Here is an 18,293-nt window from a genome sequence, read left to right on the forward strand (position 1 = left end):
TTATCTACGAACGGGTGTTATTATATTAATTATTCTAAAAAATATTTACAAATATGCATAACTATTATATATTAATATTATATTGATCACTCGTCCAAATTTCTTATAACGTGAAAACCTCACTCTCCATTAAAAAAAAACTCGCCTTTGATAAAACCCTTCAATTTCATTTTGTTGTTTAATAATATAAATTTGATTGAAATTTTGTGAGGTTGCCTAATAAGGTGAAGTTCATATATATTGAAGCTACTTGAATAGTAAGGAGTTACCAGTCATACGGAAAGAGATAAGATAAACACCATTTTAAATGCAAAACTATACTTATCAAGACATTCTCACAACATATAATCCAACTATGTTTTGAGGTTAGTTCAATGCATTTGCATCCAATTTCTGATTTTCCGTTATTTATATTTTGAGGTTAGTTTAATGCAGTTGAATCCAATTTTTTATTCCCGTTTTTTTTAGGTTAGTTCAATGCAGTTGCATCTAGTTTCCAATTTCTCGTTAATTATTCTTTGCAGTTAGTTCAATACATTTGCATCAAATTTCCAATTCCCTATTAATTGTTCTTTGAGGTCAGCTCAATGCATTTGCATCCAGTTTCTGATTTCCCGTTAATTATTCTGTGAGATTAGTTTAATGCATTTGTATACAATTTCTGATTTCTCGTTTATTATTTGATAAGATTGCATTTGCATCTAGTTTTCGATTTCCCGTTAATTATTGTTTGAGGTTAGTTCAATGAATTTGCATCCAATTTCTAATTTCCCGTTAATTATTTCTTAAGGTTAGTTCAATGCATTTGCATCCAGTTTATTTTTTAAGATTAGTTCAGTGCAGTTGCATTCGGTTTTTGATTTTTGTTAATTATTCTTTAAGATTAGTTCCACGCATTTACATCATGTTTCCAATTTATAATTAATTTTTTTTTAAGTTAGTTCAATGTATTTGCATTCAGTTCCCGATTTCCCAACAATTATTATTTTTATATTAGTTTGATGTATTTGTATCCAAGTTTTGATTTCCTATTAATTATTCTTTGAGGTTAGTTCAATGTAGTTGTATCCATATTCCGGTTTTCTATTAATTACTTTTTAAGATTAATTTAATACTTGCATTTGTATCAAGTTTCCGATTTCCCGTTAAATATTATTTGAGGTTAGTTTGATGCATTTGCATCTAGTTTTTGGTTCCCCATTAATTGTTCTTTGACGTTAATTTCATTCAGTATTATATATGTTTTGAAATATTTGTCATTATTGTTTTGCCGTTATTTTTTTTCATTTTCTATTATATATTTTGTGATATTATTTTTTGTATAATTTAATTTTTCACATGTAATTTGTTTTAGTTTCGTATATAATTTATTTAAGCCCAACGTCTACTTTAACTGAATCTCGTTATATATATATATATATATATATATATATATATATATATATATATATATATATATAGTAATTGTGATATATATATAGTGTTGAAAATTTATAAATTTAATTGGAATATGTCGTAATTATTGTGACCAGAATTGTGATTTTTGGAATCCTTAACTATGAATAAATGTTTAAATCTCATTGTGGATGACGCATCAAATCGAAAGAGTTTTAGGAAAATTGTTTTCAATGGAAACTATTGTTTTAGCAATTTAGTTTTTTTGCCTCATATTTTGTTTTTCGTAATTAGCTATATTTTTTGGAAAAAGTTGGAGACTCTATGAAACTCTAGATGGGATTGTTTTTGTGAAACTCTAAATGGAATTGTTATTTCGTAATTAGTTATAGTGTTTAGGAAAAGTTAGAGACTCTATGAAACTTTATATGGGATTGTTTTCTTATTTATATTCTACTTTTTTATAAGTAGTAATAGAGTTTAGAAAAAACTGGAGTCCCTGAGAGTGTTCCAAAAATTAAATTGGTGAGGGTGTAACTAATATATATATATATATTGGAATATGTCGTAATTATTGTGGTCGTAATTGTGATTTTTTGAATCCTTAACTATAAATAAATGTCTAAATTATACAGTGGATGACTCATCAAATCGAAAGGGTTTTAGGAAAATCGTTTTCGGTGGAAATTATTGTTTTCAGCAATTTAGTTTTTTGTTTATTATTTTTTTTTCGTAATTACCTATATTGTTTAGGAAAAGTTGGAGATTTTGTGAAACTCTAAATGTGATTGTTTTTTCATATTAGCTAGGGTTAAAAAAAAATTAGAGAGTATGTGAAACTCTAGATGAGATTGTTTCTTTATTTATATCATACTTTTTTATATTTAGTAATAGAGTTTAAAAAAAAATAGAGTCTTTGTGAAGATATATATATATATATATATATATATATATATATATAGGATAAAGATAAATATTTGTTTCCTATTTTATCTTAATTATATATATATATATAAGGATAAAGATAAACATTTTTTCTAGAAACTTAATTCCTCAATTGAAGAGGGTAGAGCTATAATATAAATATAAATATTAGGGCAAGCCTGAGTATCAGTTTGCCGAATTTTGTTCCTAAATCCATAATTTTAGATGTTAAACTCCATCATTTTAGAAGTTCAAAATCCTTAAAAAGAGAGGCATTATTGCCTAAGTCAATATTACAGACCTTGGCTCTCTGCTGGGGAAATGCGAACTGGTTTTTTTTTCCAAATATACAGTACGTGGAGAACAAGTAGATGGCTTTTTGAGACATTTTGAACTCATCTGAGCAAATACATATTGTAGATTACAATATACTAAGACCCAACTTTGTGTGTTGTGAGAGAGAGGTCGAGAAAATTACTTTTATGCCTTCCTCTTCCTGCAACCAGTAACTTGACTGTATATCTTTGTAAAAAAAATACAGGGTTCCTAAACAAAGGCATACTGCTGTTCCTACACAGGGTTCCTAAAAGAAGGGCCTGAAAGGGCCTCCCCTTAACACCATCCATTAACACCCGTTTATTCTTTTTATATCGGAGAAGACCAAGCATAGAGCTGTTCTACTATAAAAAAACTAAAAATAAAAAGCATAGTGCTGTTCTAATTCCATTTCACTGCCATAACCTTCTTTGGTATAATTTCCTCACAAGGGCAATGACAAAGCATCAGCTGATCTATATATTTTGGGATCTAAAAACCTCAGTCTTCGTAAGAGCTCAGAGCAGCAATAACTGATCCTGTTGTGGCAAGTGTTGTTGCTACATCTGGATTATCTTTCCATCTCGTTGAGACTTTTAGAGATGGGTACATCCAACTCTTAATGGAATGCACGAAGGAATTAGGATCAGAGGTCAACATGGCTTCCCAATCCACCTGCAAACCTTTTGGGATGCTACTTGTAACTTCCATATTGGCTGCAAGAAACAATCCCAACAAGACCACATAACCAACAGCAGCAGAGCCTCTTGACAATGGCATGAAGTTGTACCTGCAAGATCATTACACCTACAACTATCAACATTAATTACCAAAAAACAAACTTTTGATTGCATTGCATCCCCATTTTACCAGTAATATGTCATTCTTAATATTGCATCTCCCACGTTCTCAAGCATATTCAAATCAGCAGAGCCGTATGTTTCACCGCAATAAGCATTGCACAAAACCTGCAATCAATAGGTAAGAGTAATCGTCAAGGATGGTTTTTCATAATCTTGAGTTTCATTGGCAGGAGAACAATGAAAGTTGCTATTGGTGAAAGACGGCAACTGTCTGAACAGGGCCTAGGGGAAGCACATTATAGTACATTTTTAATACTAGAGAGAGCGATATCTAAGTCTATCAAAGGCGATATAATGGTAGTAGGAACGAATGAGGCGCATCGAGAACATTCCTTAGGTCAAGGCGTCAAGCTGCCCTAGACTCGAGATGCACAACACAATTACACAAGGCATATGCCTCGGGCCTGTTTCAATATAGATTAACCCATACTATCTAACAATCCCTTTTTCAAATCGATGAAGTTACCATATTGTTTAACAATCCATGATTCAACTCCATCCTGCTTTAATTCAGAATCAACTTGGAGTTGCATTTAGTCAACTTTAACAAGGCTTATTACAAGGGTACAAAAGAACCAAGGAAAAAGGTTCGAAGTCACGGTATACATACTTCCCATGACATTGTCATCTCTGCATCATAGTCCTCCCATCTGGAAGGTGTACAAGGTGTTCTTATTGCGAAGTCAAATCCTCGTTCACTCCTGCAAGAAAACTACGAGTATTATATATATGTTCTTATGAAACTAAAAGTTCAAAAGAATTAAAGGCAGACAGTACATTTTCTGCAGGGTGATCCTTGTCCCCTCGAGACGCTTCCTGATATGCAAAAAAATCTTGAAAATCAAACTAATGCCAAGAAATGTTGCACACGTAAGGCTTCACAATTTCTTCTTCAAGTTGTTGGTAGTAAGAACTAAAATTGGTAGAGCAGCACTAGCTAAAGAGAGCAATAATTCGTCGTTTAAGTACCAAACAGATATTTACCCTTCAAATGCAGCACTGTTGCACCAGGTAGCTGACCAGAAGTCCTCACCAATAACATCATAAAGATCAGAGCAGGTATCTGCTTTCAGCATCTGCAGATAGGGTATCATAAAATAGGGACTGAAGTCAGTCACTGAACAGTGAGAAATGAACAGTGATTAGATCATGCAAAATAAAATGCACGTAAACATCAGGCAAGATCAAGTTCAAATCAGTTTGGCATTACGGCCTTCATGCTACCATCAAGATTGAGAAGCCATGCTTGGAAGGACATCAGTAGGCACAAATACATAAGGGAACATCTACCACATAACAATCTCTAAGGTAAATTTGATTAAATACACATCTAGTCTAGTCTCCTAGAATTTATGATGTAACAATGTGAAGAATCTAACAGAATACCCTAGTACAACGAAATAACCTATACAATCAAATATTGATTCACAAATTTGAAATTTCATACAAACAGAATCCAAGAAAACTATTGGAATTCACGAGGCACACCAATGAAGATCAGAGCTACATATTTGATAGCGGAAAGGAGTAAGAAAGAAAAAAAGTCTCTCCAAACTTTTACATGCATCCAAAACAAGCTTTATACCCATGCGAAATGGGATTCTAAACTGATGAGAAAGACTCTTAAGTCAGTATATCCTTAACCTAGCCAATCAGAGTATGCAATATAATGTGGAAGAACAAAATATCATAAACTTTTCAGCTAAAACGATATAACTGGTGGCACCTTAGCAAAAAAAGAACTCTCGGAATTCACAAAAACTTACGTTATGCAGTTTCCCATCTCTAGTAAGATATACAACAGCATCAGAACTATTATTAACATGCTTCGTTTCTTCTATGACCGTTTTTGCCAAATTCAATACCCTGCAAAATCGGACAACAACGAAAAATAATTTTATCGCTCAAGCCATTGCCAATAAGGGTTGCTTTGTCGGACATTTCTATCTCAAGAAACTGGGAATCATTTGACAATACGTTTAGCATTTGGTGGATATAATTTGACAGGAAGTTGTCCTATTTTACGCACTTTGGATACGCCTTCCTCCCAGAAAAATGTACATACTCTGCAAAATTTTAGGTAACTTGTGGTCTACTGTACTATGCTTCCAGCAACTTGTCTGTGTTGAATGCAAAATGATCTTACCTTTGATAGTTAGGAAAGTAGCGGACAACTTTGGCTTGTCCAAGAACCAGTGGCGTATGCGACCCAAATCCGGAATTAAACTCTTCACTGCAAGACATTGTCATAAAAATAATAGTCCACCAGAACCAATGTAAGCCATTACTGGAAAACATCTTGCAAGACACAAGTTTGAGAAAATGGTGTTGACTAGATTGTTATGATTTACTTAAATTAGGAAAATTAAAAAAAAAATGTGTGGGTATCCATCTGTTGGGAAACCCTTCTTAAAGAAAGGTTTCTCCGAAACAATGGAAAGCTAGAAAGTATTTGAAAACTTACAATATGACACCATTTGGAAAAGTTAGAATGATGTTGTATATATATATATATGGAAGATCCAAAACGTTTGTTGCACGTCAATTAAAAAAAAAAATCTCTATGCATAATACAACGGAAGAAATATAACCAGGTGCTACCCTATCAGAACTCTATACCACTTTAAATTAGCAAGTATGTATCTATTCACCAAATATAGATACCTTAGCTTGTTAATCCAAACAACTGGATCACATGGTTCAGAAATTTGTCTCCATTTAACAGCCAATGCATAAACATCATGCCAAGACAGCAGACAACGACCTGAAGTTCTATCTTCACTAAACCCATATGAAGTTGATGTATCTGACATACTACTAGTACTACAACCTGCACCACCTCGGTTTTGGCTGAGTAAATTAATTTTTTCCTTTCTCCTAGGTTTTTTAGTACTTTTTCCCGTGCCTTTACTTGAATGCTTCAACTCTGCTTGAAGAGATCGCCAAGCTTTTGAGACCTTTTGAGCAATCTCAATGGCAGCCAATCCTGCCATACGATGCTGAAAATAGATTTTGCATGAGAAGTTTGTGAGAGTGAGACGATAAAACAGTAAACACAAAATTATAGATAGGAGCTGAAAGCATTGGAAAAAATTCCCGAGTCCCTGGGGAAGCTCAGTTTCTTAATGTAACAAGCTGGGTATAGATGAAACTAATGCTGTATACAGAAGGGAAGTGTTAAGAACATTGTTCAAGCAGTGTTTTGGTGACACACAGAGGATATCACTATACAATGTGATGTGGCAAACTGCTTTTTACAAATCAAGTGCTTTGTCGGTTTTATGATTAAATAACGGGTTTATAGGAGTGGTTACCAAAAACATGCCAATAAATTTCTGAAACAGAGGTATCTCACCTAATAAAAAGGACACCAGAAATCACGGCAAGAATACCTTACCTTCTGTGCGAACCAAACAAATGACAGAGTTGGATAGTGTCATCCAAAATTTGATTTCTAGTTGTGATATTCGGTGCTGATACCAGCAAACACAGCCTAATATTAATCATGTCTTTCCTATTTACAATTTAGAAGAGTTTTGTATATAGGATGGAGGCACATTTGTTCACTTATCTAACTGAACAAAGATCAAGAGCCGAACTAGACGATTGTTCTTTCATCTACTATCTATATACTAAAGTAGAGACCTCTAAAAGAGATTTCTCTCTCCTAGGTGGCACTCTAATATGAGAGATAACATTTTCTAATAACCTACAATGCCACATGGAATCTTTTTTTGGAGAGTTTGAGTGTATTTCCACTTTCTTTATATTTTACCAAATAAAAAAAATTGCTAAAAAATAGGTGAAAATAGGTGATTTGTAGAAGTTAGTTTCCTATTAATAATCAAAAACTTGTAGTGTCTATTATAAAGCACCGGCTTATTTGGAAGTTGGCTAGATCTAATGATTTGCTAAAATTTGATGAAATCAGGTCGTTCCTAAAATTTGATGAAATCAGGTCGTCCCTTTTTACTTTTGCCAAGTACTTAATATAAAAGAGTACTTGACAACTCATTCTACTATTCATATGCATCTTCAGACTATGATGCACGGATACTGCAGTTTTTCTATTGCACCAGTGTCCACCGGGTATGATACTGGTATTGGTGTAGGATACACTTCGGATACTGCTGAAACATCTCGTTACTTATCCAGAGGTGGGTGGGGAACACAAACAGAGATGGAACATAAGAAATAGAGAAAGATGAAGAGGAACTCGGACTTACTTTGTTGCTAATCAATAGTCACACCACCACCTTATGTTTGAAATCATATTAAAATGCTATTTTTTTCTACAAATTTTTTGTGTATATTCCCGTATCCCTATCCGTACTACGGATAGGGAAATTCCGTACCCGTATCCTAGATTTTCAAAAATACAGTATCGTACCCCGAACCCAGGTCGCCATATTGTATCGGTGCCCGTATCCGTGCATCATTGTCTTCAAATCTTCAATATGATTTTCTTTACAATTTTCCAAATCCTATCGACTTAAAGAGTCGGAGCATGTACCACTCAAGAGCACTTCCCTTTGTGGAGGCAATTTTATTTCCGTTAAATATACTGTTATGGGAGTTGCTTAACAAACAAACAATCCTAGAAAGTGTTCTATCTATGTCCTGTACAAATAATATTTTATTTGTCTATTTCCTTACTTCTATTGTCATATATTTGTTACTTTTTAGTATATATTTTTATTTAAATATAAATGGGAGAACAAGATAAACAAAGAGTTGATCATTCTGGGCAGTGTTTCACTTATGTTCTTCGATTGCAAAACCTCGTCAATAATATTAAGACTTCTTTAATGAAACTGATCGTCTTTGGTAGATTGCTAACTCAACATGCTGAAAGAAACACATCTATAGACTTAAGGAGTAGGAGCATTACCACTCATGAGCGCTTCCCTTCGTGACGACAATTTTATTTCCGTTAAATACCGTTGTGGGGGTTGCTGAACAAACAAACAATCCTAGAAAATGTTTTACCTATGTCCTGTACAAATAATGTTTTATTTGTCAATTTTCCTACTTTATTGCTATATATTTGTCACCTTTTTTTTGTAACTATGCAATCTGTTTTAGAAGACTTATTGTTGAAAACTTTTGGAGGTTAATTATCAAAAGGAGTCTTAACTTTTAACTAGCTAGGTTGATTGTATAAGCACACTATGACAGTGTAAAACTTATTTCTTACCCGCAAAACCGAAAATAAATTTTCCAAATATTAAATCTTTATACGCTGCTAAGCGTTATATTGTTACTCAACAATGTTGGGTCTCGCAAAAAATGGGGGTGGAGAAGATGCCATCAATCTATTTAATTAGTTCAAAGAAATTGGACTAACACCCGATGCACAAATATTTATAGCATATGGTGTCCTATTTGATGAGGGGATGTTGCAATTTGAATCAATGAGCAACCATGGAGCATTTTCTGAGTGTAAAGAACATGTTGGGGAGTACAAAATGTTTGAAAGAGGCCATGGAGTTCATTGAAAAGATATCGTTTGACCCGAATGTAGATGTTTGAGAATCTTTGGTGAATCTTTGCAGAATTCATGGTAACATAGAACTCGGGGATCATTGTGCTGAACTTGGTAGTATTTTTCAAATTACTCATGTACATTATTCACTTCTATAGTTCTATGTATACTTTCATGACAAATAAGCACTAGCTCTAGGTATTATTATGCAATAAGTAGATCAAATGCCCAGTGACATGTTATGGAAATACTCCCATGTACAAATCTTATGTGCTTCTCTCATATTTTTACGAGTATCGGATTCAAAAGGGAACTGATCGAATTATTAGCTTATCACGAACATAGCTTGCATGGAATTTTAGTTTTGGAATCTAACTATAAGGAATTTTACTGATTTTTCTTTTTTATTAAAAGTATTTAGGCGAGTAAAATATCTAAAAGAGCCTGGGCATATGCCCGGATCCAAAATATAGTTAAGTTCCTAAAACACGTTCTTTCTCGTTTTTCCATAACATCTACATCTCTTTATGTTATATCTCCATTTTCACTTCAACATATAACAGGAAGAAACCATTGAGCCCTTCTGGAAAATACATATAAAGTCTAACAAAAGGAAATTTAATTCATGTGAACAAATGCAATATTAACACAAATTTGTCAAACAAGAATTAACACATTATGGATATAAGATTAAAGGAAGGGAAAAAAGGAGGGGAAATGGCAGACTTGGTTATTGACAGAAAAATTCATTTAAGCATGAAAACATTGCCAGAAATAACGAATGAATACGAGCTCAGTCTGTCATAGTTGTTATGATTATGAAAATAATTCACCTGACGCTTATTTGGTAAGAAGCCTGGACAATCATACTGAATCCTTCGGCCAATAAGGTCTGCAGCACGCAGAAGAGCGGCCTTTTGCTTTGTAATAACAAACTCCTGCTTCTTAATCCTACGCAGTGGCGGTTGCCTAAATACTCTTTCACAAACATATTTTGGATGAAGTCTCTTGCACCAGTATTCCTGTTAGTGAGGGTGGGGGTTAAGTCACAAAGGTAAAAGACTTGCGATTCCCAAAAAAGTTCTGAAATAAATAGAGACAGTAACTAACTAGAATTCACATTCTAAACTGTCACGCTAGAATGCATATCATCAATGGAGAACAATTAGCACAACAGAAAAAAAACAGTTGAATGCTGAATACAGTGTTCGGATGTGATTCGATTGCAACACTTTTGGAAATGCAAAAGAAAAAAAGTAAGGGATTTTTTTCTTGCATGTTGTTTGTTGAAGGCCACTTCACTTTAATCATATAGCATCTTAATCACCACTTTCATGTTCCGGTACATGCTATTTTTAAGATTCAAAACGAGTTCATGACTGTGATTGGTCAGAAGTCTGAACACAAATTTCAGAATTTTAAAACTTGATGAGCCAGAAGATTATAAAGTGATGTTGCTATTTATAGTAAATCACGGAGTTACTATTTACAGTAATTTACATCATAAAGTTATGACTCAGAGGATATTCCGAGTATGTTTTATCATTTTTTGGTATTCTACAGGAAAACAAAAATGAAGTCGTTCGGTTGGAGCAGAAAGTCACCAAGAACAAGTATCAAAATACCTTAAAGAGGGAATCGACATCACCATCAATATCAAACCCGCAGAATTCGCTACCATACTTTGAAGCAGTATACAAAGCAACTTCTTTCTGCGTAATAGAAGAACATGATTATTTAAGTATTAGGAGGGATAATTGGTATAACTGAAACAGATGCATTGTGATATTTCTGGGTAAGTAAAGCCAAAAAGATAAAATAATAATAACAATAATAACAATAATAAACAAAAACGGGAAAAAATAGACAAAAAAGTGATGTCAGAATCTAAATCAACACCACAGTTGAGCTTTTAATGATCCAATCAACGGACTGCATCTAAGTCCAATAAGTTTGCAGTAATTCGTGTGCAAATCTATTATTTATTCCAGAAGAATTCTTAAATTTTAATGTGTACCAGTCAAAAAGCATAAAAAAAGATCCGCCTAAGATACAAAATGGAATGTTTAAAAGGGAAGACAGCTACACTGTCATGCCTTGAAAAAAACAGGATAAAGTCGGTTTACCCATATATCTCTTCCTTTTGATTGTATGTGTGTGTGACCACAAATAAATAATGGGCGCATGTTTTGTTACAGGAGGTAACTCCAGTTAATGTTTTTTCATATAAAAGTCAGCATGCAGAGAATGTGACACGGCAGTGACTTAAGAAGAATCAACTCAGTGAGACTTGGGCTTTTTACCCTCATTTGACAATCATTAATAAGACACCTTCAGCTTCTTCCTCAGAGTTCTTTTCTGGTTGGAAAAAACATGAATTTAAGATGACTACTTAATAGCGTACTCACTGTCGTCTTTATCATGAAAACCTTCCCTGAAATCTGGGAAACATGGTCCGCTACTGGATTTGAATTAAACTAAAAGGTACATGATACACCAGTATGAATTATATATTTATACTGCTTAAGGTCTACGAAGCAGAAAAATCTGTGCAACTCATCAAAAAGTTTGATACTTATAAGCTGAACCATCCAATACCAGATTACAGAACCTGATAAAATGCCAGGCACTGGAGCATAAATTTGTCCATAGAATCCAATTCCAAGTCCAAAACAGCGTCGTAGTCTTTGATCTGGAAACATTTAACCCAACTTATTACTTGATAGCCGTAACCATGCAAAAGACAGCTGGAAGTATTAAAATCAACACATTATAATGACAATAAGACATCAAAGAACGAAAAAAGGAACTATCACATACGGCATCTTTATATTCAGCGACAGCGTGGTAGCAGGAAGCACGTAAGTAGAGGCACTCAATGTTTGAGCTCTCAATGCTCAAGCCTTGAGATAAATCCTTTATAGCATTCCTGCAAACAACAGTTTTGTCAACTAAAAACACATAGCGCAAGCAAAAATAGTACTACCCATAACCGACTTTAGTTACAGGAATGAAGTTTAAAAAAAAGAAAAAAAGAAAAGAGATCGTTGAATTGAATAAGAAAACAAAGAGACTGGATTACCTGTGTTCTCCCATCCCATGGAATAGTAAGCCACGCAAGTGATATGCTTTGGCAAGCCTACAACATATACCATCAAATGATTTGGTAATGGCAAACATTATCAGTAAATCAGTAATCCTTTGGAGGGAAAGAATTTATATGAAAAAGAAAAGAGTGTATGTAGGCAGTCGGAATCAGGATGCATAAGGATCCATCATCCATCTAAACAAGACTATTCTAAAATGAAGTATTGGTAACAGCACCTTTCATCAATTTGTAAGACTTGTTTAACACATTCTAAAGCCTTCGCTGGATTCGCCAAATCTTGATAAAACTGTACCACCAAAAAGACATGAAATCCATCTCAGTCAAAGACACTCGCAATAAGATAGTGTATGAGAACTCATACATAAATGCCTAAAACTCCAACATCTAAGGTGCTCATGAGTAACATCCAATGCAGATCAAGTGATTAACCTTATACATAGAATTCAATGTATTATAACGTGGGTTTTCTTTTCAGAAAAGCTCAAACTCACTCTTGAACAGAGAAAGTTAACCAAATTATGAGGATCTGTATGCATGTATCACCAATTTAAATGCATTATATCAAGCCAATCCACCAGAACATTCTTCTTGGTTGCTATAACACACGATACAAATAATAGAAATCCAGTTTCTCATCTGAACATTCAAATATTAATACCCATCCTAAAACAGGTGGGGAGGTCGGTCTGCCGGAATTGATTTATAACTAAAATATCAAGAAAATAGTTGGCAGTGAGAAACCTGAGCAAGATGGATCCATCCCTCAACAAAATATTTATCCAATTCTATTGCTTTCATGTGGGCCTCTTCAGCTTTTCCATATTCACCGACAGAAGATAATGCCAAGCCCTACAAAGATAATTAAATTGTTCAATTAGAAAGGAACGTCTTATCATAAACAAGCTGGTAGATTCAATTTACACATAGGACCTAAATATTTTAATCTACATGACCTGAGATCCTCAATGACAAGCCAAAACATTATGGAAGGTTTTGGTGGTACTCACTAAGTATGTGTATGCAGATTTATTAGCCTTGTCATGCATCAAACACGAGGACAGATCTTCCACGGCTGCATTATAATCCTTGAACTTGAAACTAACTATTCCTGCATATTTTCTAACTCCTTACAATGCAGCATAAATGCATAAACAAGAAAAGACATAAATGCAGCATTTTTTGTCAGTATTAATCTAAACACAAGCGTGTGCACACACGCACAGGGTCTTTTGCTTCCATGAGTTTGCATCATTGTGTATGTCTGTGTGTATATAGTATAAACATGCGTGTGAAAAAGGAATATATAAATGTGTAAAAGAATACAAACCCACAATTTTGCTACAAGGAATTTGCACACACATGCTTGAAATACTGTCCAAAAGCACTTTGGCAACAACGATGATCACGACAACCACAGCATCCAATAAAACAATGGGATTTTTAGGTTTTAGTTTTCATAATGCTAATGAGGCCTTCAGTACAACAAAACCAATTTTCCAGATTCGACCCTTCTAAGCACATCTTTATGTGTGTGTTTTTTGGGAAACGCAGCTCAAAGGTTGGATGCAAATAAAGATATGGTTAGAAGGGCCAAAACCTAATAAACAATCTTTTATCGGAAAAGGAAGAGAGGTGCAAGAACTTTAAACCAGAAAAAGGTGTTGCTTTAACTCGTCCCACATCTTTTCATAACCCTTTCCTTGTCCTTTTATTAATTTCTCTCTTTTCTTCCGGGTTTCACTAAGTTTCTCATTCTTTCTATCCTTTCTTTTGTTACATCGAAGTAGTATTACATAAGGAAATGGTGGTTATTGTGTTCATTTGTGCTTTCGCTTCTTAGTAAGAAAACAACAGAAATAGTGATCCCAAAATCAAGCTTCATATACTGTTTTGGTACAAATTGGCAGAGTCGTGCCACCATTTCAAACAACAGGCGAGTAAGAAAGTTTGTTGTGGAAGTACTAATATCTTCACCTTTGGTTGTTGATGGTAGTTGCACGAAACATTACCTCAAAACCAACACAACCAACTATTACCCCTATTACTGTCCATATCAGACACAACCAAATTATGCAGATGACGTAGTGGTGTCAGCTTTCAATTTCACCTGATAATGTAACAAGCAAATGTGCTGTGTGCACGGCATTTGTGTGTACATGTCCGTGCAGGAAAAAGAGGAAGATCAATCCAAAAAAATGGGAAAACAGTAAATACCAAATATTACTACAGTAAGAGAGTGACCAAATTACCCCTTTCATGTAAAACATCTGGTGAGTTAGGCTCAAACTCTAACGCCTTGGTCAAATCTTCAATAGCCTGAAAAGAAAGATAATGTCATCTAAAATAGATAGAATTGAAAGGGTGAAGTACAGCGTGTTGATACACATAAAACTGGGCTTTAAACACACATAAACCTCCCAATAGCCTTTTTCCATTATTTCTATGGTCTTCACTGATTCTAATCAGTGAACCCCATGGTATGTTGTCTAAAAGAAATGTTATACATGTGTGTGTGTGTGTGGAGGGGAAAACAGGAATAAGGGTGTGACACTTAAGTTAAACTTATTGTAACATTTTTCACCATAAAGGAACCCACACAGAGACAACAAACAAAGAAAGAACAACTGTACAGATTTAGATACCAATAATGACAAACCCCCATAAAGCCATAAGCTATGAAGCACGGATACGTCTAGTAGGGTGAAGTATCCGTGTCTGATACGTATCCGACACGGATACGCCCCGATACGCGTCCAATACGTGTCGGATACGCGATTTGGAGTATCCAATTTTATAATTAATTTTTTAATTTCCGATACGCGGGGGACACGCGGGAATAGTAATCTCACAAATTTTTTTTGGAACTTCAACAAAAAAAAACAAGTGAAATAAAATCCAAGATAAGAAGAGATGCAAGAGAAGAAAGATGAAGTGATTTGGTGAAAAATGCTCAATTATATAATATTTATATATATATTATTCAAACGTATCCATGACGTATCCGTGTCCTATATTTTTGAAAAATGTCGTGTCCGCATATCCGTGTCGTGTCGTATCCGTGTCGAGTATCCGTATCCGTGCTTCCTAGGCCATAAGTTCCAAACAGAATCAAGAGTGACCTTGGATGCTCTTTCTTCCTTTTGGTTTTGTAATATTTTTCGCCTTTTTTTCATTTTTGTGTACGTGGCCACTGGGTCTGGTCTTTCAATAGTGGCCTTGGCTGCTCCTTTGGGTGTTGATGTTATTCTAAATTATAATAATATAACTTCCATAATCCAGATAGAATAAAGCTTAAAGGATAGGATGGAAAATGTATTCCCAACCAGCTAGTCGGTGACAACAGCAATTGTTAATGATCTTACACCTCCTCTATCTCATCAAAGTGAAGGTTTAGATAAGGCGAGTACCATCGGTCAACAAGCAAACTCGGTAACAAAGTTACCACTCCTATGGATGCAAATGAAAAAGGAAGTTATATCATAGAGAACCTTGAATGTGGCTGAAGAATGGAAATCTGGTGAATAGTGATCAGAAACTCTGTTCAACAAGCTAGCGCCCCTTCACCATCACTATCATCCCTTTGACTCCTCTACTAAGACAAAATCGTGAGTTTACAAGGATCAAAGAGACTCCAGTTAACTTCTTATTGATGAAGGCCTTAAAATGTATTCTTGCAGCTGAATTTGATAAACTTTTATGAACAGATCCCACTTTGTCTGGGATGATGATTATGGTTAACAAATTTGATTTAGGAAAGGAGAAACAAAGATGCCACATATCTTATCTGAACAAAATAAGGAGCCTAGTTGGTGTAGCAGAGCAAATGGTCAAACGTGAGATTTGTTGCCAGATTGGCAAGTATTAGAATCTACGAGCAACTTAAAAAAATGTGTCATTATTGTGGTTATATATAAAATGATGGAAATAGCTTTACATAGTTATATACCATATAAAAATTGCAGTGTAGTTAATTAAACCACAAATTCGAAGAGTAGTATGGAGGAGTCTTGCCTCCACTGATTCTCCTAAAGCTGCCCGAGCCTGCCCTCGCCGTTTCCATGCCTCTCCAGCTGATGGATTCGATTTTATAGCCTAATAAATAAGCAATAAAGACACCTCCATTAATAAAGAGAAACCACTTTTATACACACAGTGAATGAAGAGATTACAAACCTCCGTAAAGTCAGTAATAGCAGAATTAAGTTCTCGTTGGAATGCATAAGCGGTTCCCCTTCCTATCAATGCCTCTGGATAAGTAGGATTGTCTTTCAATATCTGAAGATTCAAGATTCCAAATTTCAGAAAGAGTAAAGTTGCTCCCTTCTTTACAAGAAAGAAAGAGTGCGCAGAGAAGTAGCGAAGGCACACTATGATACATGAATTACGGGCTAGTTTACTACTAAAGAATCAAGAAGAAGATACTTATTATCAAGAGACCCGCAGTCAGCAAGGTAGAAGATGTAACCTTGTCAAAGATAGAAATAGCTTGAGCATAATTCCCTTCATTTACCTGCAAAAGAGTTTAAATCATATTGGTATAGAAATCATCCGTCTTATAGGCAGCCAAGACCGCAAACAGTCACGGAATTGCCAGTCAACCATCACACCAAACATTAATCAAAATGAACATAACTTTTCATCTATGTTACCTGGATACATGAGATGGATGCCATACCAAGGTGGAACACTTCACTTCCTCAGTGAAAATGCTATTTTCATGGCATATCCCGGCCATAACTCTGTAGTATCCAGGTAACATAACTTTTAGTAATTCTTCTCATTTTAAAATAAACAACTTCCCCATGAATGGATGCAAAATACAATTCATTGAAAATATCGAAAGTAAAATAAGTAAAACTTACCCACGCTATCCCTCTTGATAATCGAAAATCCAAGCTTATCGACGTGGTCTTCGAAATACCATTAGACTTCTGAATCCTCTTAGATCCATCGCTTATTTTCATGTGAATTGCGGATGCATCAATTGATTTGATGCATATTTCAGATGAACCACTTGATTTCTTGTCCATTTCAGATGCAGTGGTTTGCTTCTTGTGTGATTCAGATACGTCCTTTGGTTTGCTGCTCACTCCAGATGTGTCATTTGGTTTAATGATCACTCCAGATGTGTCATTTGGTGTGCTGATCGCTCCAGATGTGTCATCTGATTTGCTGATCACTCCAGATGTGTCATTTAGTTTCCTGATAACTCCAGATGTGTCATCTGGTTTGCTGATCGCTCCAGAAGTCGCACTAGAAATGCTGGATACTTGATAAGTACCACTCGATCTACTGCCGTTTTCAAGAGACCCATTTGACACACTGTGTGTTTTAGTTCCCAAATCACATACAGACACAATTGGATCTGAGGACTCTTTAATATGTTGTTCAGAAACAATGGGTTTATTTTGTTTTGCACGAGCAAGTAGCTCCTCCAGTTCTACCAATTGTTTCAAATCAGTTGATTGTCGAACAGCATACCCATGTCCTTGCTCCCATACAATAAGAGCTTCCTCCTCCTTTCCCAAACATGACAAGGCACTGCCTGGACTACAAAAAAAAGTACATTTTATCAACCAAACATTCAATTTCACTGCCAAGAATACTAATTTCTATCACTGGACTACATTTACATTTGATCAACAATCAAAACAGAACAAGTACATTTGTGTAATTAATAAAGATTGAAAAAGTTTGAAAAAAACAGACCTTTAAGAATGTAGGCTTGAAGAAGAGCCGGGTCAAGTTGAATTGCCTTGTCACAATCCTTAATCACATGCTTATGTAACTCTAATTTACTATAACAAAACGCTCGATTACTGCAACCAAATAATAATATAATTAATCAATTCGAAATTTAAAAAAATATATATAAAAATAATAATAAGGCAATACGAACCAGATGTCTTGAGTAATGGAACAACGAGAGAGAAGAGAATCGAGGACACGAATTGCTTTGGACCAATTACGAGAGCTACAAAGCTTGGCAAGTTCAATTCTCTCTGATACAAAGCTTGACTCCATTTCCGTTACCAGATCGGTTGAGTCAACTCGGTTTGGTCATAAAGAGGAGAATGAGGAGAGAGTGAAGTGGTTAAGAAGTAACGAAGAAAAAAAAACAAAAGGAGGCGTGACCTCGTGGGTGTGCGTGCTGTGATTATTTTAGTGAGAGAGAATCCGACCTTTTTTTTGGTTCTTGTGT

The 18,293-nt window shown here is 34.8% G+C and overlaps 1 protein-coding gene across 1 annotated transcript; it reads right to left on the bottom strand.

Moving 5' to 3' along the window:
- Positions 1-2,784: 2,784 nt before the first annotated feature.
- SRFR1 (Tetratricopeptide repeat (TPR)-like superfamily protein) lies at positions 2,785-18,270 on the bottom strand. The gene is made up of 23 exons (XM_086592260.1): positions 17,991-18,270; positions 17,801-17,910; positions 16,954-17,636; positions 16,557-16,601; positions 16,265-16,366; positions 16,103-16,183; positions 14,341-14,407; positions 13,099-13,199; positions 12,833-12,940; positions 12,307-12,377; positions 12,065-12,121; positions 11,803-11,911; positions 11,594-11,674; positions 10,608-10,694; positions 9,816-10,004; positions 6,162-6,496; positions 5,644-5,730; positions 5,264-5,363; positions 4,482-4,573; positions 4,275-4,313; positions 4,108-4,198; positions 3,505-3,602; positions 2,785-3,424 (listed from the first exon to the last, which is right to left on the bottom strand). Exons 1-23 carry the CDS (start codon positions 18,113-18,115, stop codon positions 3,136-3,138), a joined length of 3,147 nt encoding a protein of 1,048 aa, XP_086448386.1. The 5' UTR covers positions 18,116-18,270; the 3' UTR covers positions 2,785-3,135.
- Positions 18,271-18,293: the final 23 nt, after the last annotated feature.

This window comes from Coptis chinensis, chromosome 2, assembly GCF_015680905.1.
Source record: "Coptis chinensis isolate HL-2020 chromosome 2, ASM1568090v1, whole genome shotgun sequence".
NCBI classification, from domain to species: domain Eukaryota; kingdom Viridiplantae; phylum Streptophyta; class Magnoliopsida; order Ranunculales; family Ranunculaceae; genus Coptis; species Coptis chinensis.

Coding starts and splice junctions, on each gene's coding strand:
- SRFR1 (XM_086592260.1), bottom strand. CDS start 18,115: ATGGAGTCAAGCTTTGTATCAGAGAGAATTGAACTTGCCAAGCTTTGT. Junction 17,911..17,990: donor TCCATTACTCAAGACATCTG/GTTCGTATTGCC, acceptor ATTTGGTTGCAG/TAATCGAGCGTTTTGTTATA. Junction 16,367..16,556: donor CTATTTCTATCTTTGACAAG/GTTACATCTTCT, acceptor TTGAATCTTCAG/ATATTGAAAGACAATCCTAC.